The sequence below is a fragment of the Hyaena hyaena genome, unplaced genomic scaffold (assembly GCF_003009895.1).
Source record: "Hyaena hyaena isolate Hyena2069 unplaced genomic scaffold, ASM300989v1 scaffold_409, whole genome shotgun sequence".
Classification (NCBI taxonomy): domain Eukaryota; kingdom Metazoa; phylum Chordata; class Mammalia; order Carnivora; family Hyaenidae; genus Hyaena; species Hyaena hyaena.
The window spans coordinates 1,190,352-1,214,612 of NW_024081046.1; the positions used below are offsets into that span (position 1 = coordinate 1,190,352).

At 62.2% G+C, this 24,261-nt stretch overlaps 1 protein-coding gene across 1 annotated transcript in view; it reads left to right on the forward strand.

Annotated features, from left to right (window-relative positions):
- The first annotated feature begins 2,158 nt into the window (after window positions 1–2,158).
- ADGRA1 (adhesion G protein-coupled receptor A1) overlaps window positions 2,159–24,261 on the forward strand; it is a 46,665-nt gene continuing 24,562 nt past the window's right edge. The window contains 7 exon segments of the mRNA XM_039252386.1: window positions 2,159–2,191; window positions 2,193–2,359; window positions 2,964–3,132; window positions 3,134–3,166; window positions 10,673–10,800; window positions 12,005–12,128; window positions 16,382–16,527. Of these exon segments, the coding sequence (XP_039108317.1) occupies window positions 2,159–2,191; window positions 2,193–2,359; window positions 2,964–3,132; window positions 3,134–3,166; window positions 10,673–10,800; window positions 12,005–12,128; window positions 16,382–16,527 (800 nt within the window).

Consider the following 24,261-nt stretch of genomic DNA (forward strand, 5'->3'; position numbering starts at 1 on the left):
AGGGACAACTGTCTCCGAGGCCGGCCCCAAACTCCTGGCCATGATCACCCCGAGGCCCCAAGAGCAGTGTGAGAGCACGTCCCTCCCGAGAAAGTATGGTGCCCGTGACTTCCGTGCAGCCACACCGAGTGGGGCCCCTCCTTGTTCTCGGAGCTGAGGACATCGTCTCATTAGAGAGAAGATCTGAGGCCACATGGCCGGTCACACTGAGCTCACAGTCCCTGGCCATCCAGGCGGGACCAGGCAGGCTCCACAGAGCGGCAGCAAAGGGCGCCTGGCTGCTCGTGCCTCTGTTTCCCCATCTCACAGGTGTGCTGCTCGGTGCTGAGTGCATATCGCCTCTGGCCATGGGCGGGGGCATGCTGTGTCCCGCCACCACCTGCCGCTCCAGGGGCCTGGGTCTGCAGACGCCCTTCAGTGTGCAGTCCCGAGGCTGGGCACCTGGGCACCAAAGGAAGGCTGGCAGGGTAGCGGTGGGTGGGCAGGGACAGCACCCCCCCCCAACAGCCCTCAGTGCGGCAGCCCAGCAATTCCTAAGGGACCCCACCTGCACCAGGTGTGCATTCTGGGTGTGGCTTCCGCTGGATCCAGGCCATAGAGTGCAGGGTCTGGACATGCCCCTTGAGGGCAGCACTGAGTCCTGGCTGGAGGGGCTTCTTGGGGGGGGCCCCCAGGGCTGAGCTGGCCCCGTCCACTGCCTCCCAATAGCCTTTTCTGTAAGTTCTCCCAGAAGCTGTCTTTTTGGGATTCAGGAGGCCCTGACTTTGGTCCTACGCCCCTGCTGTGAGGCCAGGGCGGATCCCAGGCTCTTGGGACAGCGTGCAAGGCTGTGCACTGAGCAACAGACCAGCAGCCACCACAGTCCCCTCCTGTGTCCTTCCCACCACTTCTGTTATCTCTGGGCCGGGAGCCCCATCTCTGGGCAGGGGTTGGCCTGTGTTCACGTCGTGCCTGAATGTGGACAGTCTTTGTGGAGGGATGGGCAGGTGGACAAGCCCCATGGGGCTGACCCAGCTTGGAGGAGTCTAGGCTGAACCCCGAGCTCACAGCGGGCCCTCCAGTCTGGAACCACAAACTGGGAGACCCCACCCCCAGGAGAGCAATCCAGGAACCCAGGGTCGGTCAGGGCCTGGGGGTGGACACCCACTTTGCCACACACTCTTCGCCCCTCTGGCTTTCACATCCCTTGTCCAAATCCCAGGCCTCATCACCACATCCCACAGAGAGGCCCCAGGAACACGGCCCCCAGAGGCAGGGCTACAGGCTGAGAAATCCAGAACTGCTTTTATTAATCATTAATCTTAGTGATGCCCCCCCCCCCGGGTCCAGGCCCAGGCCCTCCAGAATCCGGGGGCTCTCCCAAGCAGGCACCAGTGTCCTGACCTTGAAGCCGGGAGGGAAGAGCGTGGACTCCCCCCACGCTCACGTGTGTGTGCTGAGTATGGTCCCCAAGCCCCCCAGCCATCCCTGCCTGGGGACCCAGAGCTAGAAGCCCTGGGCAGCCCACCCGCGTCCCTGGGTCTCACCTGCCCCCCACCTCTCAGCACCCGGCCCAACAGGGGGCTGGGCTAGGACCCTGGGTGGGGGCAGGGGCTCTCTGTGCAGGGGCCACAGCCCACCCACGCTGACAGGACCAGCCTGCTGGCTCACACTGGGACGGACACGTTGTGGGCTCACCTTGGCGTGGGCAATTTGGATTTGAGAACATTTTAATATAAAGGACTATGAGAATTCCCCTGAACTCGGGTTTCTTGCTCACATTTCTGTTCCTGGAGCCTTCAACGGACAAGGATTTTCTTTCAAAATAAAGTGAAATCGTCCAGTTCTCCTTCCGCCTCCTTTCCGGGAAGCATTTTAATGTGAGTTGTCCAATTCTTTTGGAAGCGAAGGCAAAACCTGGCCGGTTGTCTCTTTAAATCGGCTCTGCAGTGTGACGGGCGGGCGGCCGGTGGCTGGGAAGAACCACTCCCGCCTGCCGCAGGGAGCCGGGCCACAGCCCGCCCGCGCCGTCGCGCCTCCCCCATCCCCATGGTTACGCTCCTGCTTCCCGGCCCCGGGCCGGCCCCGGCTGTCGCCCGCCCTCCCAAGCAGGCGCAGAGGCGGCTGGCGGTCCCCACGCCGCCGAGTTCTGGAAGCCGCCCGCTGAGAATCGCATTGAATGTCTGCCGGTCCTGGCTCTGACTCACGGTCTCCGGTGCAGAGCCCGTGGCGCCGTGGCCGGGCTGCGGTCTTGCAATCTGTTGATAACTCCACTTGCTAGCTCGCAATGGAAAACTGCTCCCTGGCACAGAGACCTCGCCACAGCCGGTCGGCACCGCGCGGCACAGCGCCACCGCTCCAGCTGCCTCTGCCTAAATAGGTGAGAAGTTGAGCTGCGTTTCCCGGGGTGGCGGGTGGGGCCCCCGCCCCGGGTCCGAGCCCTCTGGCCGCAGCGTCCACTCCCCCAGCCGTTTCTCGGGCATCAGCGGCAAGCGGGCTGGGGCGGTTCCTGCTATTCCGGATGCTATTCCGGATGCAGATGCTGGAGAACTTTGGGTTCCGGGGAAGGCGCGGGGCCGCCACTGAGACGGGCATCTGGGGGGCGACGCGGCCCCGTGTCTGCTGGCAGGGGGGCCGGCCGATTGTGGGTGCAGCGAGCGGAGGCTCCTTCAGTTCTCTGACTTACGCTGACAGACATGTTTCGGGGCTGAGCTGCGTGTGCTGGGCAGTGAGCAGAGGCCGGCTCCCAACGTGGGGAAGGCAGCGTCTGGCTCTGCACGTCCCACCTGAGGTCCCTGAGGCTCCGGAGCCGCGGGCCAGCACCACAGCCCGGCAGACACGGTGTGCCCCCCGCGCGCCCCTGGAGACCAAGCCCCCAGCCCGACGCTCCAACCGGCTGGCCAGGCAGGATGGCCGTGGGGGCCCAGCACTGGGCTGAGGCCAGGGACCCTCCGCTCTGCCCTAACCGTACCCTATCTTCACAGATGGGGACAGCCTGGTGACCCTCACCCACCCCGCCATCACCCTGAGGCCCCTGGCCTCGGGCTGGACCCCACAGCCACTGTGTGGGACCTTGACCTTCGGGACAGCCATGGAGGCCGGCAGGGAGGAGGGGGCCACATAATCGGCCCGGCGGCGACCCCACTCCGTCCGGCACTCTCACTGCAGGAGCTTCACAGGGCTCATGGTGAGTACGCCCCCCCAACCCGGGCAGCGGGGCCCGGCCACACCAAGGGCGGCCACCCTCGTTTGTGGAGTTACCACGTGGTCAGGTGAGCCCCTGGTGTTCAGGGCTGCCGGCTGGCTGCTCTGCTGTGGGCTTGCTCGGCGTCGATCATACTAATTAGTGGCAGGCGTGCCGCAATGTGGAGCCATTTAATCACGGGAGGAGATACGGACCTGTGTCCCTCCCCCCAGGGCTCAGGTCCAGGACCCAGGAGGCCTTCCCTGGCCCCTAGCAGGGGTCGCTGCCCCTCCGGTCTGAGGCCGTCGTGTACAGCCCCCCATAGCAGCTCGCCAGCCCCTTCCCATCAGCAAGCGGGCTGAACGGCAGGGAGACGTGGGTGCACTTCAGCAGCACGTATGGCAAACACGGGCAGGACGCTTCTCTCACCAGGAAAGGGGGCATGGCTGCTGTGGGCAGGGCCATCGGCCTGCATTCCGGGAAGGCTGGTGGCCGGGTAAATAATGCATTGTGTGTGTTTGTGAAGGACGGCGGAGGGCCCAGCGCGTGCAGGGAATGCCGATGGCCACAGGACACGTGGCCGGCAGCGGCCGTGGCTCGGACGCCAGCAATGACTCAAATGCACACCGATTGTCTGCTTTATGAGTGTGAGGGGGGGTCTGTCTGAGTCACTTGTTCGTTTCCTTCCTGTTCTGTTCGAGACGCCCAAACAAGGTCGGGCTTGTGGCCAAGACTCAGCATCGTCCGTGCCTCGGCTCCAAGCCTCGCTGGCCAGGAGGATGCCGGGCAGCCTAGAGGTTGTGCGTCCAGGCTCACTGCTCCTGGGGAGCCCTCCAGCCTGGTCGGGCCCCCAGCTTTTTAAGGGACCCGGGTGCCTTGCCCAGCATGGCTCCCCCCTCAACATTTTCCCAGCTTCTCATCCTCATGTTAGAGCCTTATTTGCAAGCGCAACCTGACTGTCGTTTGCAGACAAAGGGTGAGCTCAGAGGTGCTGCAGGAGGCTGGGGGCTGGGGGGAGAGCCTGCAGCTGCCCCGGCCCCTCCGAGCACCACCGTGTGGCCCTCCCACGTCCGCCCTGCGTCCCGTCCACACTCTGCCTTCAGTACCCAGTGTCTGGACAGTGCGTATCACAGGACACTGAAAACTGGCGGGTTACACTTGCCAGGAGGGTTTGGGGTCTCAGCAGTTTGTTGGGGTCTTATTCTTAACAAATAACATTTACACTGGAGAGCCTCCAGAAGAAATGGAGAATCCAGGCCCACGTGTGTCCCTGGGCCTGTAGTGTAGGCACCTGAGTGGCTTCACCCCAGGGGCCCAGGCAATGCGCAGAGGAAAACCAGAGGCTGTGGCCAGCAGGGGGGCCTGTCCCTGCCCACCCAGCAGGGCACCTGCCTTAGGCTGGTGGTCGGCTTCCCGGACACCCGAGGTCAGCCACCAGCTTTCTGGATCCTAAGTGTGATGACACGTGGTCTTCCGGAAGTACTTCTGGGTCCACGTGGACGCCCGTGCTGCTCCGAGTCTCTGTCCTCCCTCCCGGACATGTGCCCCGTCTGTCCTCAGTGCTCTGGCTGGACCGTGAAGGCACATGCAGCCCGGACGCTCCCTGTGAGGCCCGCAGGACACAGGCCACCGTCTCAGCTGTTAGCAAACAGGACAGGCATAGGCAGTGGCCCCGTCAGTATTCACCTCCGAGCAGCTGCCAACACGTGCATTCCTTTGCGGCCCGCGATCTTCTGTGATCTTCACACTTTCCTCTTCACAGGAGCTCGGGGACAGCTTTGGGAGGGGGGGTTGTCCGCTCCACAGACCTCGGAGAGAGAGAGGCTGTGGGCTTTCCTCCCGCTTCCTTTTGTGGTGTAGGTCTCGTGGCGCACCCAAGAAGCGGTGTGGTCGCTGGGAGGGAGGCCACGTCCGTTCTGCACAAGCTCTGCCTCCGGCCACACCCCCTGTGGCTGACAAGGCGTCACGGGGACTCCTCTGGTCGCTGGGACAGCAGGGGACCCCAGAGGACACGTCTGTCTGCTCACTAGCGTCGAGCCCGAGAGGCAGCCCCGCTTTGTGCGACCTACACCCAGCAGGTGCCGGCAGGTGCCGGGGTCCCGCAGACCTCCCCTCGCCCTGAACTCCGCGCTGACCACGGTGTCATCAGACTCTCCTTCGTGGCGTCCAGCAGGGCCTGCAAGGCAGGACAGGGTGAGAAGCCGGGCCACCCCGCACTGTGCTTGGAGCAGAGGAATCCCAACGACACAGGACGCTCAGGACCCTTTTTCTGCATGCCAGCCCCCCGCATTCGAAAAAGCAACAGTGGAATTAAAATCCCTGGAAAGACCATGGACGTGGAAGCCCGTGGGGGCAGGGGGCAGGGGGCCCCACTGGGCCAGACCCGTGTGTGCGGCGCGGCCCCTCCAGGCTGCGCCCTGACCGCCTCTGGCCGGCCAACAAGGGTCCTGGGGCCCGGGTTCTGCTCTTCATTCCGCCCCGTAGTTAAATTTCTAAAAACTTATGAACTTACCTTCACCCCAGAAATGGAGGCCGTGTCACCCTCAATGCTCCCCTGAATGTCAACCCCCGAGGCCGGTGAGCCCCGGCCAGCAGGAGCCGCCGCGCTATTGCTCGCACAGGGAAAATATGAGAGAAAAGTGCACAAACTGTACAGATGTGACGTCCAGGGAGGGTAATTTGTGCTCCGGAGGAATAAATTATTCAACTTTTGCCTCCGCCTGCCGCCCGGGATGCTGTCACCAAAGGCTGGCGGGTCAATAAGATGCAGTGATCGTCAAGAACACAGACAAGGGATGTCGGGAACTAACAGTAAGATCCGCCTCGGTCAGTACGGAACCGAGCAGAGGGGACGGCGAGGAGGGTCTGCGTGTCCCGGGTGGAAGAGCCACTCCCCGCGCCCGCTGCCGGCACAGGGGCTCCGTCTCTGTCAGACCGGTGACTCCTGACCTAATACCTCCTTTCTTCCTGTCTCTCTTAACATCTAAGTGATTTATTTGCAGAACATACCAAAAAGGACACATCCAACTAAGATAATAATAAAGCATAAACGGAGGGTAAGCCCCAGGAGCAGGGAAACACAAGCAAGCCGCAGACCAGGGCTCTAGGCCTCCAGGCTCCGCGGAGAACCCAGCCCGTGGGGCGATGGAGTCTGGGTTTCTCAGGACAGACGTGTCCACGCAGCTTGGAAAGGCAGAGCGGTGAGCAGGGACGGCGGGCTGGGGGCCCCGGCGGCAGGAGCCACTCTCTGGACTGAGCCCAGCATCTCTGACGCGAGGCCCGTTCTGGCCCGAAGGGCACCGGAGGGACGTGTGCCAGGGAGTCAGCCCCGCGCATCACGAGGACTTTGTGGGACCCTGGCGCCAGGAGGAACTGGTGCACGTGTGAACTGTAGAATATAAAATAGTGTCTCCCTTTTACATCATCTATTTTGAATTTTAAACGTCACCTCTAAAAATGTAGAAAGGCACCCTTGATAACTAATTTGGAGGAAGAGAAGAGGAGGCTCTGTTTCTTATAAAACACACTTATTAGTGCAGCGGTTCAAGGCTCAGAGGCCCCCGCTGCCCCACTCAACACCAGGCCCTCGGACGAGAGCGCAGCCCTGACGCAGGGTGACCTCGCCGTGCAGTGGCCGCCTGGGCGCCACACCCGGGAAGTGTTGCATCCTGACCTGACCTCCCGACGCATCAGCCTGTGGCAGGAACGGCGGGTGGTTCTCGTTTCCTATTGGCTCAACACGAAGCGCGTGTGGAGAAAACTGGGCAAATAGGATGCACTTGAACGTGAGTTCTGTGGTGAGGGTCCTGGGCACCAGACACAGTTCTCTGACCCTGGGCATGCGTGCAGGGCAGAGACACCACACACCACGCGTCACTGCAGACTACGCTTTAGGGTTCACCTTCCTCCACCCCCTCCGGCCAGGACTCAGGGCTCTGAACACGGTCAGAAGGTGGAGGGTCTCTGGGGAAGTGGCAACGGAGCCCCAAGAAAGGCTATGAGGGACCGTGAGTCCCCAGAGGGGTGGGCGCACCCCAGGCCCCAGCCCGAGGCGTGCCGAGCACGCTGGTGAGAGAGCAGGCTGGGGTCGGGCTCCACTCGCACGTAGTGCACAGGAAGCCGGTCCCAGCAGCCAGGAGGCTTCATGGGAAGAGTGTCAGTGTTTTTTAGACACTAGGTTAGAAGCCATCGTCTACGTAAAAAGAATGAATTATGCACACGAGGGCCTGGGTGTGTCTCTGGGGTACGATCAGGCCCGACTTTCTAATAGGCTGCCGGGCTTGCTCCACGCCTGTCTGCACCCGGTCAACTCTCGGAAGAAATGGGCATGAGAACATCGTTCGGTATCAGGATTTGAGCACAGAAACGTGCTTTCCTCGACTTTGGCAATGACTTACAATTGGCTGGAAGCTGGCACTGGCTGCCCATGACAAGCGTCAAACTCTTGGGGCTCTCTGGCACCATGACGAGCACCCTTCCCGCCATCATGCGCGGCGAGTGCTCCAGAACTTGGGATGCCAGGTAAGGATGTGTGAGCGCTTGCTGCAGACCGGGCCGTCTACCGGAGGCCAGCAGGCCCGTTCAGCTGTGACCCCGGCTCTGCCCCGTCTTTCTTATAAAACACTGACCTCGGGGCTCCTGGGGGCTCAGTCAGTTGGGTGTCCTATTTTGGCTCAGGTCACAATCTCACAGTTTGTGAGTTTGAGCCCCGATCCAGGCTCTGTGCTGGCAGCTCAGAGTCTGCAGCCTGCTTCAGATGCTGTGTCTCCCTCTCTCTGTGCCCCTAACCCACTCGCACTCTGTCTCTGTCTCTCTCTCAAAAATAAATAAAAACATTTAAAATTTTTTTAAAAAAACCACCTGTTCTTCACCAACAGGCAATTGTGTCGCGTACCACAGAAGCCTGTCCTCACACAGACAGAAGTTCTGGGTTGCAGGATGGAGGGCCCAGCAGGTGCCCTCCCTGGCTGTCGAAGCCTGTGTGCCATGTGTGCCTTAGGAAGAAGCCTCCGTTAGCCACGGGTTAGTGGCCGGGGCAGGCAGCCCTGCGGGGACCCAGGCCACAGACCCTCCCCCAGAGCTGAGCACGGGGGCCCCCTGGTCGGCCGCATCAGGCAGGGCACCCACTTCTCCCAAGAGGGCCCTGGAGCCTGGATCCCTGTCACCTTGTCATACTTGGCTGTCTCTCCTCCTGGGCTCATAATTTTAGGGGGGAATTGGGGCCACATGTGCAGCGTGGATCCTGCTGAAACCCCAGTCATCTCAATGGGACTCGGCGTTCTGTGCGTGTCCACACCTGCCCTCAGGCTTCCTGGCCCGAGGATAGTCTATATGGGGACGGCCATGGAGTCCAGCCTACAGTCTGCCGAGTGACACAGTGCCCCCCCTTCGGTCACTTCTGGTCATCTGCAGGGCCAGGGGCGCTACTTCTGGCTTTGGCAGTAACTAGATCCCAGCGGTCAGACAGGGAGGAGTCCCGCTCGTGTCCAGGTCACTCGGCACCTTTTCCTGGTGACAGGATCCCATCTGCAATTGCCATGGCAGCAGAGAGACCTCCTCAGAGAAGTCCCTGGAGGAGCAGGTCAGGGTGCAGAGGCCATGGCTGGACCCCAGGGCGGCCTTGTTTGTCCCCGGAAGTCTCTGTGAGGAAGCCGACCTTCCCCGGCTGGCCAGGGCCTCGTCTCAGCTGGACAAACAAGAATCCACCCCCCAGGGAAGGAAGCAGCCTGAGCTCCTGGACACACGGCGTCCCGGCCATGGCGAGGCCAAGGGCCCTTCAAGGATGGTTTTCTCTCGTGTTCCCGCGTGACTCAGGCGGGGCGCCATCCTGGAGGGGAGCCGGCCGCCGCCCGCTGCGCTGACCGCCCAGGGAGGAGCCTTCACGCATCCAGATGGGCTCAGCCCCGGGGTGGGCGCATCCGCCCTGGGCACGGCTGTGGGGGGTAGAGCTGGCAAGGCTGCTGACCCCCAGCCCGACCACAGCCTGTCGTCACAACTGGGCAGCTCTCAGGGCTCCTGGGGGTGCTCGGGCCGCCTCTGTGGGGACCAGCCCTCGCCTGCCCTCCCCAGGCCAGGCAGGCCCCAGGGGCTGTGGGGGCAGAGCTGTGGTTCAGAGCATGAGCTGAGGGGTCAAGAAAGGGCTTCACCCTCTGATCTGGGAAGGAGGAGCAAGAGCAACCACCCAACAGGGTGTGTCCGTCTGCTACGGCAGCTGCAACCCACACCGGGGGCGGGGGCGTCACCAGCTCCCAGGGAGGGGGCTGGGGGGCACAACCCGCGCCCTGGGGAGGGGTGGGGGGCCATCTCCAGAGCCCCTTGGCGGGCCAGGAGATCTGTAACCAGCACTCCAGACAGAGCAGGTTAAAGTATAGAATCTTCTTTGTCTCTGTCCTGGAGCCTGGAAGTTCAAGGTCAGGTGTCACAGGGCTGTTTCTCTGGAGGCCCTGCCGTGTAGACGGCTACCTTCCTGCTGTGTCCTCAAATGGCCTCCCCCTGGGCAGGTCACGTCCTAGTCTCCTTCCTATGAGGACACGGGTCTGTCAAACAAAGCCTCACCCTACGGCCTCTTGTCATCGCCGTGGCCTCCGCGAAAGCCGCCTCCGCTGGTCCCATGGGGCACGGGGACGTCAGCCTGTGCTTTTAGGGACTCGGTTCAGGGCTTCCCCGCAGCGCACAGAGTTATAACACAGGAAGCATCTGGAGCGTTCCTGGGGGGGAGGGCAGAGGGCAGAGGTCGGGGGTGCCCCAGGCCAGGGCTCTGGACTCCCAGCCCACGGAGCCTGCACAGCAGCCGAGGGTCCACACCCTGGGGCCCCTCCTCCGGCGCGGAAATCACCAGGCTGTGGAGCTTCGAGCACGGGACTGGCAAACCCGCCCACGTGATGATGCGCTTTACGGCCGTTTTTGCTATCGGCAACATCTTGGGAACGGGGTCCTGGGGCTGCCAGTGGGGTATTTTTTTACCTCTGGGCCTTTGTGCCGACTAAGAGTCACCTCCCTTGTCTGATGGATAAACAGACAAAGCCTCCCTCGGTTCACGTGTGTCCAGCCAGCGGCCCTGCCCCTCCTCTCCCGCCCCCCATCCGCATGTGCTCCTTTGCTCGCTGGCCTTCAACCCTGGGCTGTGACACGCGGCCAGGCAGGCGCCCTCCTGAGGGCTCGAGGCCCGCAGACCGATCGCGGCAACTGCCCTTTCTCCACTGACTTGAGTCAGCTCCGGGACTCGCTTGACACAAATTCTCCTGGGACATCGTGTAAAGCAGAATCTCAATGTGCGTGAGGCGGGGCGTCTGCCCGCCTCCACCCAGACCCTCGGGCGGGCAGGTCTGGGAGACAGGTGCGTTCCAAGGAAGTGGGGCACCCGTCACAAACCTCCGCTCCCCTCAGAAGGCACCTCTGACCACGTGCAGGGGAGAGGCCAGACCCGGGGGTGGAGGGGAGCCAGGTAGCTCTGCCAGGCGCACAGTCCCTCGGCCACATTGCCCACTTGGTCTGCTGTGTTCTTTCCAGGATTTGAAGACCGTGCTGTCCCTGCCCCAGCACCCAGGGGAGCTCCTGCACCCCGTGGTGTACGCCTGCACCGCCGTCATGCTGCTGTGCCTGCTTGCCTCCGTCATCACCTACATCGTGCACCAGAAGTAAGGCCCCGCTTTGCATCAGGACGGCATGTTTTTACCTTCAGACCCAAACCCTAAAACGAGACCCCTCCTCACTTAGTGACAAGTCCCTGGAAGGTACTTCACGGACCGCCTGCCAACACACCAGGCGTGGCCCTGGTGGCAGCCAAGGGCAGCCAAGTGCCCGAGGACAGCCATGCCCTTCCACTCCACGGCTCCACCAGTGGCATCTGTGTTCTTATCGAATTGGGTGAAATAGGTTCTTCCTCCGATGGCCCGGGGTCACTTCAGGTGCTCTGAGAGCCCACATCCTTGGGAAGTTAGCATAGCTGCAGACCCCTCACACACCTTTGCGTTGTGCCTTTTAATCTGGTGGGGGGGAGCATCTAGTTGTTTTTCTTCTGAGCTTGTTTCCTGGCCACCTCTGCCTGTGAGGAAAAATGACCTGGTGGTGTCTGCATCACTTGAAGATGCACTGGGAAATGTAAGGAGGGGTCTCTGCCATGGTCACGATCAAGCCCATAATCAAAGTCATGAGCAAAGCCTAGATGGTGGGCATAACCGCAGTGATGAGAAGAGGCGTGGGCGTGTCCAAGGCCATGATCATGGGGAGAGTGTTGGGCATGTCCAAGGCCATGGAGAAGCTGTGGCCACAGTCACAGCTGTAGGAATAGGCTGAGTAATCTCTGCCTCGGCCATAGCCAGGGTGAGGCCAAGTCATGGACATGGTCACAGCCGTAGGCAAGGTTCTGGTCCACAGACTACAGGGGTCTTGCTTCCAGCCACTCAGTCATGCCCTCTTCTGGAGGTACCAGACACCTGCTCAGAGAGGGAAGAATTCCGTCCTGGGAAGCACAAGGTGTGGCCAGGGGGTCCCTTCCACCCTCTATCTCTGTGACCAGACAAGGCGTAAAGTCTTGGGCTTCAGCATCAGCATCTATCCAATGACCAGGTTTGAGATTTCTCAAAACTCTTCAGTCCAGTATTCCAAGTCAATTTAATACAAAATGTCCAACAGTCATACACTGAGCCACGCACAGCACAGTCCCTGTGTCTTCCTGTCCATCTGGTCCTTTGGGCGTGCTCCCCCGGCCTCTCTCTGTCACACCTTGGGGGTCTTCAGCTCGGCCTCCGTGGGGATGGAGCACACAGCTGGGGGTGCAGGCCGACCTGCACACCTCACCCTGAATGCCGGGTCCTGATGGTATGTCTCCATTTCCCGCAGTGCCATCCGGATCAGCCGCAAAGGCCGGCACACGCTCCTGAATTTCTGCTTTCACGCAGCTCTGACCTTCACGGTATTTGCCGGTGGCGTGAACCGCACCAAATACCCGATCCTGTGCCAGGCGGTGAGTGCCGTCATGCCCTTGTTTTGCTACAAAATTTAAAGTGTTTATCGCCGCTCCTACCAGAGGGGAAATGTGTGATAATTGTCTTGTTCATGAAATAACACTCGAGTCTTTGTTCAGATGTGTCTCCTGGAGGGAATCGTTCAGCACCCAGGGCACCTGTATGAGAGCCCCTCCCCCACGTGAGGCTGACTGGCTCCCTCAGCCCCGGGTCGGTCAGGTAACTTGTTTCCACTTGGCCCGCTGGCTCCGGGGCCTCTGATGCTTTGCCAACTGAACACTCCCTGTACGGCGAGCAGTGCCAGTCCCAGGAGTGGGGTCGGGAGCTGCCCCCCCAGAGACTGGCCAGGTCGGGAGCACGGAGTCGGGGCCACCTGCCCCCCCACTGCCGTCCGGGTGTCTCTGTCACCAGCAGGTGGCCGGTGAGTCCAGGCACAGAGGCCCCGCCCCCCACACGGAGCTCCCTCGGAGGGGCTCTGCGCCCTCTCATGTAGAACGGGGACTTCTGAACATTGCAGCGTTGAGGACAAGTCACCAAAGGGCCTTCTTTCCTCTCCGTGGCCTCAACGGACTTTTCTTTAAAAAGGGGGGAAATGCCCTTGGGTCCCGACAGCTCTGAGGGGGCCCTTCCACCAGCAGCACCCACTTCTTTCTGCTCCACTGTGTGGCCCTGGCCCAGGACAGGCGGCCCCACACCCAAGTCTCAGAGAGAGATGAGACCCCCCCCTCATGGCTCCAGCTCAGCCCAGGTGGACAGTGACGTCAGGTACACAGTCACCTCTATGTGGACAGGGACCTCCAGGCGGGCAGTGACCTTCAGGTAGACAGTGGCCTCCAGGTAGACAGTGACCTCAGGTGGGTAGTGACCTCCAGGCGGGCAGTGACCTCCAGGCGGGCAGTGGCCTCCAGGCGGACAGTGACCTCTAGGCGGACAGTGACCTCCAGGCGGACAGTCTCCTCTGGTGCCCAGGCAGGAGCCAAATGGAGGCTTCCTCATGGACTGAAGAGCATGTTGCCAAGGCCTCCTCCCTTCCGGTTCTGCCCCGGGCCACGTGGTGGGCGGGTCTCAGCCTGGCATCTCCGGCATTCACGTTGCTCCCCTACAGCCTCTGTTGCTGTGAATCCTACAGACGTTCATCGATGGCATGGAAGCTGCAGAGTCCTAATTACCGGACACTCACGTGTGCCTGTGGCGACCTTGATGGCAGTGTGTGCACACAAGATGACCATCCCCTGCACAGCAGGAGGGGGAGAGGCTGTTCACGCAGCGGTGGCCTAGGGAAGAATCAGGCTGTGAGCTCCTGCCCCAGGCACTGGCCGCCAGGCAGCACCTTGCCCCAAGGCCCAGGCAGCCCGCCGCCCGCCCAGCTCGCTGACCCGCGCATCCGCATCCAGGCCAGCGCCCCACCGGGAGCCGGATTCTGCCACGCATGCTTGGCCCCCACACAAAGCTGCCGGCACAGAACTGAAAACCACGCTGGGGCAGACACGCTTCCCTGGGCCTTCAGGTGGCTGTGGAGGCAGCCACAGTGGGCGCCCGGGAAATCCAACCTGCGTTCCGCCCGCAAGTGCCTGCTGAGGGGCGAGCCGGCTGAAGGCCGTGAAATGGCTTGTTATCTTCATGTCGCACTCGGCCACACTTCACAGCCGTGCCGGGACCCTCACGGTGAGGAGCCTGCTGCAGCCCCCCTACCCCAGGCTGCTCAGAGCCACTGGGGAGCCCGTTCCCCCTGAAAGCCTGGGAACTATGTCCATGCTCCAGCCTGGATGGAGGCTCCTGGAGGCCAGCGGCCCCCACGGCCAGGCAGCCGGTGGACACCCTTGGAGTGTGGCAGATGGGGCAGGGTTCTCTGGAAGGACCCAGAGAGGCAAGGTCTGTAGAGGTCATGGTGACATGAGAAACATCGATTCTCTGGTGGTGACCGTCCTCAGGACCCCCCCCCCCACCTCGGAGGAAGCCAGCCTGTGAGATCTGATCCCACCCTGAGCCCCGGACTAGTTTCCTCGGGAGCGGGGGCAGGATACCTTTAGTCATTCTTTCGAAAATTTCGAGCAGAGCCGCACTAACCGTGGCTGCACTGCCCAGCTTTCTGGCAGGGGGGGTGGGGGTGGTTGCAGAGAGTATCGTGTGACTAGAGAGAGGACAGAGCTTTGGGCCAGGTGAGGAACAGGGCTGGCGCCGTGCTGGAGACCCCAGCGAGCCCTCCCAGTGACGTTCTCCCAGTGACTCCCTGACGTTTCTCTAAGCCAGGCCTGTGCCTTGCAGACGAAGACAGAAGCGTCATTACTGTAACGGACGGTAACCCAGCACGCACACCGTGTCCACTACTCGCTGCAGAGGAGGCAGGCCCGGGCAGGCACAGCTGGGAAACCAGAGTGTCAGAAGCTGGGACAGTTAGCTTTCATGTGGCGACTTGACTGATCACCGGGCCGACGTCATTCTGGGCACGTCGTGCGGGTGTGGATGCGGTCAAGGCTGTAACCAGTAGACCGACCCAGGCAGGTGCCCTCCCCATCACGGGGCTCATACACTCCAGCGGGGGCCTGGGGACGATGGCAGAGGAAGGAGGGACTCTTCCATGCCCGTCCCGGCTGCGACATCCGTCTCTCTTCTTAGCCTCCACATCTCCACAAGCCGACTCGTGATAAATGTGGTTTTCCTCCGGTGGGCAGCCAGGCCTGCCCCCACGCTGACAAGGGACAAACGTGTCACCACCCTGGTGTCTGAAAACAGGACGCCCCGGCCAGCCTTCCCTGTCCCGGTGTGGCTCACACTTACGCTCTGTGGCCCGAAGCTTGGCCGGCTGGAGAACAGACGGTCGCTATGGCAACAGGAAGATGACCGGGAACCTCATTAGAGTCCTGAGTGACACTGTGAGCACGAACAGCCGGCCGCCGGTGGTCCCACACGGTGACGTGCGTCAGCGCCGGGTTGGGGCTGAGAGCGGGCCGCCTGGGGTGTCTCCTCCCCAGGATGGCGGCAGCCCTGTCCACAAGCCAGGGCGGGGTCCTATGACCCCTCCGTGTGTCCAGCCTAAAGTGGTGTCTGGGAGGCGGAGGCCGCAGCCCCCAGCGAGCGCCATGCGGGCGAGCCCCAGAGCAGCCGGCTCCTCCCACCCCCTCCTGACCCTGGGGCTCCTCTGCGGCCTCAGCACCTGTTTCCAGTCACCTGTGGTGATGGCCACGCTGCTGTCCCTCAACAGAGAGCCCAAGATCCTTCCGTTGAGAGGCAGGCGGACGTGTCCCTTCCTCCCTTCTGGTTCAGGTGCTGAGTGCCTGCCCCCCGGCTCCCAGGCTGGCGTGAGGACCGGCACACGGGCACCTGCGGGAGGCCAGGCCAGGCTGCGGAAACGGCTGGCCGCAGCAGGCGTGTGCAGGGACCCCTCCGACCCACAAACAGTCCTGGGGCTCCCACCCCACCCATCCTATTCTCCTTGGTCATTTTGGGTTTTCTAATAAGTAAAAACTGAACTCTGGATCCAATTAATGGTTATAATGTAATGTTAGCTTTATTCAGAGGAATCTCTGTATTCCTTAAACATTTATGCCCTTTCCAATCACAGCCATAATTTACTTGTCCTTGTGAAATGTCAGGTTCTTGCTTCATAGGTAACCTCGTTTTCTAGAACCAGGTGGAGACAAAGGAGGGGATGCATGATTAGCTAACGCAGTAAGTGCTGGGGGAGGGGGATCAATTCGGCCAGCAGCTTCCACAGCAACGAGCCGCTGCGCCTATGGGTACGGACGTCAGCGGCTGATCTGGAAAGTGTTTTATGTCACATGCAACCCCCCATCAGCCTCGTGGGGAGACCCCTGCTACAGGGCCTCCCACCCCTCAGCTGGTGGCACCTGTGTGGGGGCCAGCCCAGAGTACATCCTCCCTGAAGCCCTCAGGCCCCCGCGTCTGGGCCAGGCTGGCCACGGGCACGTGTGCGGGCACCGTACCTGCTGTCAAGGGGCACCTACGGGGCCAGCCTCACACAGACGCCCGGGGTGCCGTGTGTGCAGGCCCGGGGGCTCCCAGCCCCATCTCTCAGCAGGGTGCAGATCTGGCCAGTGCCAGAGTCCTGGCGGCCCGTGCACCTCCCTGGGAAGGGGACACCTGCCCTGAGTGGGACCCCCGTGTGCCCCCCTGCGGGTCCCCTGGCACTGTCAAGCCTCCCGAGGATGTGAAGGGAGCAGGAGGGCTCAGACCCAGGCCTCGGAAAGCACACGGCCTCCAGGGCGGCGTGCTGACCGGCCTCTCCCCGCAGGTGGGCATCCTGCTGCACTACTCCACGCTCGCCACCATGCTGTGGATTGGGGTGACCGCCAGGAATATCTACAAGCAGGTGACCAAGAAGGCCCCACCGTGTCCGGGCGCAGACCAGCCTCCATACCCCAGGCAGCCCCTGCTCAGGTACCGAGCACACGTGCCTGGCCGCCTGGGCTACCTTCTGGGCGTCTCGGCAAGCTGGCTCACGGGGAAACGGGGTCCGAGGACAATCCGGTCTGCACAGGTGGCCAGGGTCAGGGTGGGGCGCTGGGGGTAGGGGCAGACCGGGGGGGACCAGGGAGGGGATGTCGGGGTGCTGGGGCGGAGCTGGAGCCAGATCGGCGGGTCCAGGGGCCGCTGTGTCCCTGTGCCGGCTGGGCCGGGCCTCTGCTCCGGAGCTCCATGCCACCAGGCCTACGGCGGAAACAGCCCTGGCCGGTGGGTCAGTGCTTTGGTCTCAGTGGCGGTTCGTTCATGGGTCTCAATGAGCCAAGGTACCTGCTCGTTAGCTGGGGACAGCTCCGTCACCGACCCCAAGGTGGCCACGTGGCCTGGGCCTTTCAGGGCTGGTGGCAGATGGGTCTGGAGAGGGACCCCTGTCCAGCCAGTGGACTGTTACTCGGTCAAGCTGGGAGGGTTCGGAGTGGACAGATGGTCCCCGTGAAGGGCAGAGGATGTCACTGGGAGGCTGTGGCCTGGGCCCGGGGCCATGGACACCCAGCCCCTTGGGCTGAGCTCTGTCCGGGTCCAAATTTGAAGGGCCACCTGGGAGCACCACCGTGCCCCTGAAACCCGTCAGAACTCATTTTGCGGCCTCATCGTTCAATAAACAAAGTGACCTCCGCTAGAGGCTCCCGACACTGCCTGATTTTCTGAAGGGAGCAGGCCACTGGCCACGCAGCTCCCGTGACCAACGGGACCAGGGACGTAGGACTTCAGTGCCTCGTTTCTCCTGCCAGGGAGGCCCCAGGGCCCCAGGGCTTAAAAATCACTCTCAAAATGAATTTCCTGGTCTATAATTGATTGAAAATTTTTGGAAAATGAGATGGGCGCCACGGAGCATTCTGGCACTTCTCTCTCTGACGGCTTCAAAATGCTTGTAACTGAGCCAGGCTTCCAGGTGCTTCCAGGAGCAACAGACCTGCAGTTCGACGGCCCTGTTCTCCGCGGGCTGTGGGCTCCGTGGTTCTGTTCTCCGCGGGCTGTGGGCTCGACGGCCCTGTTCTCCACGGGCTGTGGGCTCGGTGGTCCTGTTCTCCACGGGCTGTGGCCTCGGTGGTTCTGTTCTCCGTGGGCTGTGGCCTCGGTGGTTCTGTTCTCTGCGGGCTGTGGGCTCGACGGCCCTGTTCTGCGTGGGCTGTGGCCTCGGTGGTTCTGTTCTCCGCGGGCTGTGGGCTCAGGGGGCCTGGGGCTGGGGGCACATGGGCTCCATGCACCATGAGCCCAGGGGGCTCAGAGGGACCCAGGACGAGAGGGGTCTGGGCTTGGTGGCTCTGCACTAAGCTGGCCACGTCATAGCTGCAGGTCACTCTGGGATACTTACTCCTTCTGTGGTGTTGCCTAGAAACCACTGGCACCTGTGCCCCATGTCTCCTTCTTTGGTACAAAAAGCTGGACGCTGGGCGCGGGGGACGTGGCCATGTGATCGAAACAGCTCCCTAGGCAGGTTCAGATGGGAGGGTGGGGACACTGGCTCTGGGCTCTGCTGAAAGCCCACTCTTCCCCCTGCCTTCTCTGGCCACCCCTGGCCTGGGGTCCACTTTGGGGACCCCAAAGGCGGGGACCAGAGTGTTTTCCTCTCCGAGCCCGCTCCACTTGCCATCGCACTCACCGCAGGCCCAACGCCAGCAGGGGCCGTCCTTACCAGCGATGGCTCTTCCTATTGGCCCCCACTGGGCGCCCTTTCGCTGGGTCCCTGACCCCATGCCCAGCACCACGGAATAGCCTGTGCACACCCACGTCAGCACAAATGTAGTCCCGGAGTCTTCTGGGGAGGGAAGGGCCCCCAGGCTACACCATATGCTGAATGCCGAGCCGACCATACGGCATGTCCTGCGACCCTAGGCAAGGCCCAGGCAACACAGGCAGCGACCAGAGCTGGTACCACAGTCTGCAGGTGGGGCCCCAGTGTCCACCCTCCGTGGTTCTCCAATGAGAAGAGAAAACAGTTGTGGGTTCAAACCTTCTGTATGAACTCAGAGCTTGCAGCTTTTTGAGAAACAAGGGGCCAATTGTCTAATTTCTTTTTTTTTTAATTTTTTTAACATTTATTTATTTTTGAGACAGAGAGAGACAGATCATGAGGAGGGGAGGGGCAGAGAGAAGGGGAGACACAGAATCTGAAGCAGCTCCAGGGTCTGAACTGTCAGCACAGAGCCCGACGCGGGGCACGAACCCACAAACTGTGAGATCATAACCTGAGCTGAAGTCGGACGTTCAACCGACTGAGCCCCCCAGGCGCCCCCCAATTGTCTAATTTCTTACATTGATCTCGTGGCCAGTTGGTCCATGGGGCCCGAGAGCCCGCACTGGGATCTGCCCGCTTAATCCACGGGCCCCTCTGCTCAACTTTGGGGAAAACCAAGCCCATTTGGAGATTTCAAGAAAACCGCAGCCACATAAAGTTTTAAGGACTCTGGGGTAGAACTGCATCTCGCCCTGGGAGCAGTCCTTGCTCAGCAGAGGGGCCGGTCCCCGCCGAGGCCCTGACTCCCGGGGTCAGGCTTGCTGCCTTCCTGTTAGGGCCAGTTCCAGGGCCAGAGAGGATAGATGGAGCTTGTGTTTCAAGATTGTTCTGGCTACTCAGGGTCCCCTGCAATTCCACGTGAATATCAGGATCATTTTTTCGATTTCTGCAAAGTTGGCCACTGGAGTTTTGATGGAGGTTGCCTGGCAGGTACAGAGCCTGACACGCTGACATTAACAGCATCCACCCCGTCACACAGGACAGCTCTCCGTTTATTTGGGTCCGCGTGACTTCTGTCGGCAACACTTCTAGCTCTCGGGGAACACGTCTCACGCCGCCTGCGGGGACTTTTCCCTAAGCCTTGTTTTCATGCTACTGTAAATGGGATCGTCTTCTTCATCTTCTCTTGGTGTTGATCCTTGCTCGTGTGTAGAAACAGCTGGATTTTGTGGGCTGGTCTTCGGTCCTGGGGATTTCCTGAATCTGTGCATGAGCTTTCCTGTGGCTCCCCTTGGGTCGTGTCTGTACGACCGTGTCATGGGCACTCTGGGACAGCTTCCTTCCTCCTGTCCAGTTCGGGGGCTTTTACTTCTTTTCTTGCCTAATTGCTTGGGCCAGAACTGCTGCACAGTTCTAGTCTTCTCTCTGTTTTAGTCCGTCTGGCGACGCGTGGCCCATTTTGTTGATTGTTTGGAAGAACCAGCTTGGGGCTCATCCATTCTCTGGTGCTCTCCTGGCCCGAGCCCTCGTCACTCCCTTCTGCCCGGAGCCCCTCCGCTCCTCATCGTTCCCGCTCCCGCCACTGTCAGGTTGGCCGAGTGACTCGAGATCTTTCTTCCTTCTTCGTAGACGCTCACAGCTATGAATCTCTCTCGGGAGATGCTTCTGCCCGCATGTCTGGGGCTGCAGCTTTTCCACTCATTTTAAGTATTTTCCAATTTCCCTGATTATTTTTTGTTTTTTTTTTTCCCTTTGGTCCATTGGTTGCATAGAAGCGTGCTGTCTAATTTCCACAGGTGGTTAGGTTTGGGGGTGGGGTACCCTCGACACCTGTGCTGCTTCGGTGATGAGGCTGAGGGAAGGAAATTCCAGCTCGACCAAGGTGGCTGGTGGCTTCGGGGGGACGTCCCCATCACAGTGACAAGAGCGCACAGCCCCTCATCCCTGCCCCCGTGCTTGCCCCGGGCTCAGGTGCGGTGGGGCACCCCTGGGGGAGCAAGTTACACTGCTCGGCCTGCTGGCTGAACCCTGAGTCCAGACCAGCCACATAGGCCTTCTCCACGTGAGGGGGGCAGGGGGCTGCGGCCCAGGGGGTACTTCCATCTTTGAGGAGCACCTTGGCTGAGCCCCTGGCCCAGCCACAGGCGTCACCCAGCAGAGTGGGGCCCTTCTGGTGTGACCCCACAGGCATGGCCGTCAGCTGAGTGGGAGCCCGTTGCCTGCCCCTCAGCGCTGCCTCGGGGCCTCCTGTCCGGGCGTCACTGCCTGGAACCAAGGGGTGAATCTTCACACTCAGAGCGTCACCCCCTTAGCACTCGGAGCATCACCCCCTGGCCTGGGAGCATTACCCCCTTCGCACTCGGAGCGTCACCCCCTGGCCTTGGAGTGTCACCCCCTTCGCACTCAGAGTGTCACCCCCTGGCCTCGGAGCGTCACCCCCTTTGCACTCAGAGCATCACCCCCTTCGCACTCTGAGTGTCACCCCCTGGCCTCGGAGCCTCAGCTGGGTGCAGGGTCCCGTCCCCAGGGTCTGGCTTTCCCAAGTGGGAGGGCGAGACCAGTGCTGGGCCGTGCAGGACACGTGTGGAAATGTGGTGGCCTTGCGGGGAGGGCGTGGGAGGGACATCAGGAGGGCAGGGGGTCAGCCCCAAGAGGCCAGCTGCTCTGTGGGGGCAGGACTGGACATTGGACAGAGTCCAGGAGCCGACCCGATGTCCCCCTGTGTCCCCCAGGGACGAGGCCCACCCCACGTCCCCCGTGTGTCCACTGTCCCACCATTCACGTCAGAAAGCTTGCCTTGCTCCAGGTCGTCCGTGCCCCCCCCCCCCCCGCCCAGCACTCGTGCCACCATCTCCCCACTGAGTCGCCGCCCCCAGCTCCCGGACCCCCCGCTGCACGCTCGCCGGCCTCTGCTCTTGTCCAGCCGCGTGTTACGAGAAGACAGACGGGCTCCGAAACACGGAGAGAAGAACGACGCTCGTGTTCTCTGCACCAGCCTTGTCCACAGAGAACAGGGCTCACCAACGGCTCCCACAGCTGAGCGCTCCCACCGCGCGACGGCTCCAGGCCGGGCCGCTGCAGCCCACCTGCTACTGCCTCGGATCCCCGCGACCGCTACTCACACATTCTCTTCCCGCACCTGGGCTTGCCGGCCGGCCTCACCACCATGGTCGAGAGACGGTTTAAGGACCACAGCCCCCCACTTCCCGCTCGGCGGCTCTGCGGGCGCAGCGTCAGCCCTGAGCACTCAGGAGCGCGGCTGGAGAGCAGTGCACGGCCCGGGCAGCGGTGCTATGCTGGCTGGCCGGGTTTCCACCGTGGCGCCCCCACCGGCACTGCTCAGCCCCCTTCACCGAGGTCTCTCAGGAGACAGACCTTCCCAAGGCTTCCACGCCCTGTTAGGTCTCCATCCGTGGCAGCTGCCTTGACACAACACCACCAGCTGGGGCTTACACAGCAGAAGTGAAACGCGTCTCACAGTCTGGAGGCTGGACGCCTGGGCCAGGGGCCAGCACGCTCCGTTCCGCTGGCCGCAGACTTCTTGCTGTGTCCTCACAGGCGGAGGGCCGGCGGCTGTCTGGGGTCTCACCCTGTTCACGAGGGCTCCGTCACCTTGGGGTGGGGCTTCGCTGTGCGGACCTGGGGACACACGGGTTCAGCCCCTGGCGGGTGGCCGGGGGAAGCAGCCTCCTAATGAAGCAGACCTCCCTGCTGTGATTTTCTAGATCCTCGGGGCCAGTTCCCAATTTAGCTGCACATGATTATGCCCTAATTTTGCAGCCTCTCCTGGCCTTTCTGATAAAGTGCACCAACGTAGCCTCACTGTTGAGTGCCGCTCCTACCTGAACGCTGCGCGGAAACCCTCACCCTAGAGGCCCTCACACGCTGGACGCCATGAGCCCTGTGGCAAAAGCACCTGCTCATCCGTTTAGCCAGCATGCAGTTGGTGCCACCCTGGACGGCCCTGCCCGGTGGGGGGATGGCTCCCGGGGCTCCCTCTGCAGGCCCCCTCCTGCGACGGCCACGTGTATCCTCAGAAACAGCACGGATTGGCACCTGCTCGCGGCGGCTCCGCCCCTTTGGCGCAGCCGCAGGAGCCCCCAGGAAGCCCATGCGAGACCCAGGTAGGAGGCTGTGCCGCGTTGGGGCAGGGGCCCCTTCGGACCCACGCAGGCGGATGCCCACGACCTCCAGTGACCCCACGATGCCACACCGGGGGCAGAGGTCCTGCTTCACAGACGGAGCTTCGGAACTTGGGAGCTCTTCTTAGCGGAAGTGGTCACACGGCCCCTAGAGCCACACCTGCCAGCCCGAGCCACAGCAGGCGGCCCCGCGCTGTTTCTACACGTCGTCGTGATCATGGAGCATCCCAGCTTCATGCTAAATGTCAGAGCACGTTTCCGGACAGGACCCCTGGCAGAGCCATGTGCACACACACTGTGCCCTGCACTCAGCACAGACATCGCCTTCGATCTCTGCGTGAGCCCAGCGCCGTGTCAGCAGCTCCTCTCCAGGCGCCAACCCGTGCTGCTGTCGCCGCCACACGCCCTCGGCCGTGCACCTGCGGATGAGCGTGCTGTGCGTCTCTGAGCGCACCAGCAGCAGCACACTCAGGCAAGCGTGTAAGTGCTCCATCGATCCGACGGCACGGGGTGCTAACAGGACCCGGAGGCGGGCACCTCTCAGGCGACCCTGGGCCGGGGCAGGACCTGGGGCAGGCCCCACAGCCCCTGCTCCTGCACACAGCACAGTCGTGGTCCTCAAGCCCACGTGGGCCGCATCCCCTCGTGTCCACACGCGGCCTGGACGGACGCTCCCAGCCCATCGAGGGTGCTCTCCTCCCTGAGTGGGGGCACTGGCGGGGCGGCATCAGGGCCAGGCGGTCCGGAGGGACGCTCTTCAAGACAGGAGGTGTCTACGTGGGCATGGCTTAGTCGGGTCCAGAAGGCCCAAGTGATCAGTCTCCAGAGGGGTCCTGGGCCTCTTTCTGTTACCGAGCAAGGCCGCACCAGCCCGCGGGCCCGTCCCGCCCCCTCGCCTCCCTGGCCTGCGTGAGCGTCCCCTCGGGCAGGGCCCACTGGTGGCCAGCGGCAGCCTGTGGGACACACTGCAGAGGACAGAGAAGCGGCCAAGGGTGGAGTCTGTGGAGCTGGGCCCAACTCTGGACTCAGCCGGACGCCTGGGCCCTTTGGGGATGGTCCCTGCAGAGCCGGCGGGGGGGGGGGCACTTAACAGGCAGCTTCTTCCGTGAAGACTGTGGCAAGTCCAGGAAGGAAAAACGCACTAAGAGCCACCAAGGAACAGCACAGTGGGGTGCAGTGAAGACGCCTCGAAAGAGAGGCCACGGAGGTGCAAGGGCCGCCAAGCCGCACACAGAAGGGCTCCTCCCCTCCGGGGGCATCTGAGCTGGGGTGAAGGCAGTGGGGCTGACAGTCCCCGGGGCCTCTGGGGCTCCCCCAGGGCTGCCTCCCAAAGGACGCAGTTGCCACCGCTGCCCATCTCCTCCCTCAAGACCCAGGAGGGCAGCCAGGACCCCACTGAGAAGCTCAAACATTCTCTTGTTCCTGTCCCTGCAGAGACGTGGCTCTGTGACTGGCTGGTGACTGTCACACCCAATGGCAGTACTGCTGACTGTCCGGGGGCGGGGTGGGAGAGAGGGGGAGGGTCTCAAGTACAGCTGACCAGTGGACAAAACTGTCCGCCTGGAGGCTGGGACCCCATCACGGGTCCCCTGCTGGCTCTGAAATGGGGGGCCAGCGGCCGAGGGGAAACTGCCTGCTGTGCCAGGTCTACATTCTCCGTTATGGCCCCTGAGAGGCCGTCCGGCATCGCTCACAGGTGACAGAGCCTGGGGGCCGCCTTCTCACGGTGGGAGGCAGGCTCCCGGGTTCCGAGGCCAGGTTTCCCCGCAGCTCCAGAGGCCGCGATGCCTGCGGGACGCACACGCGCACGGAGGGAGTTCTTCACTGGCC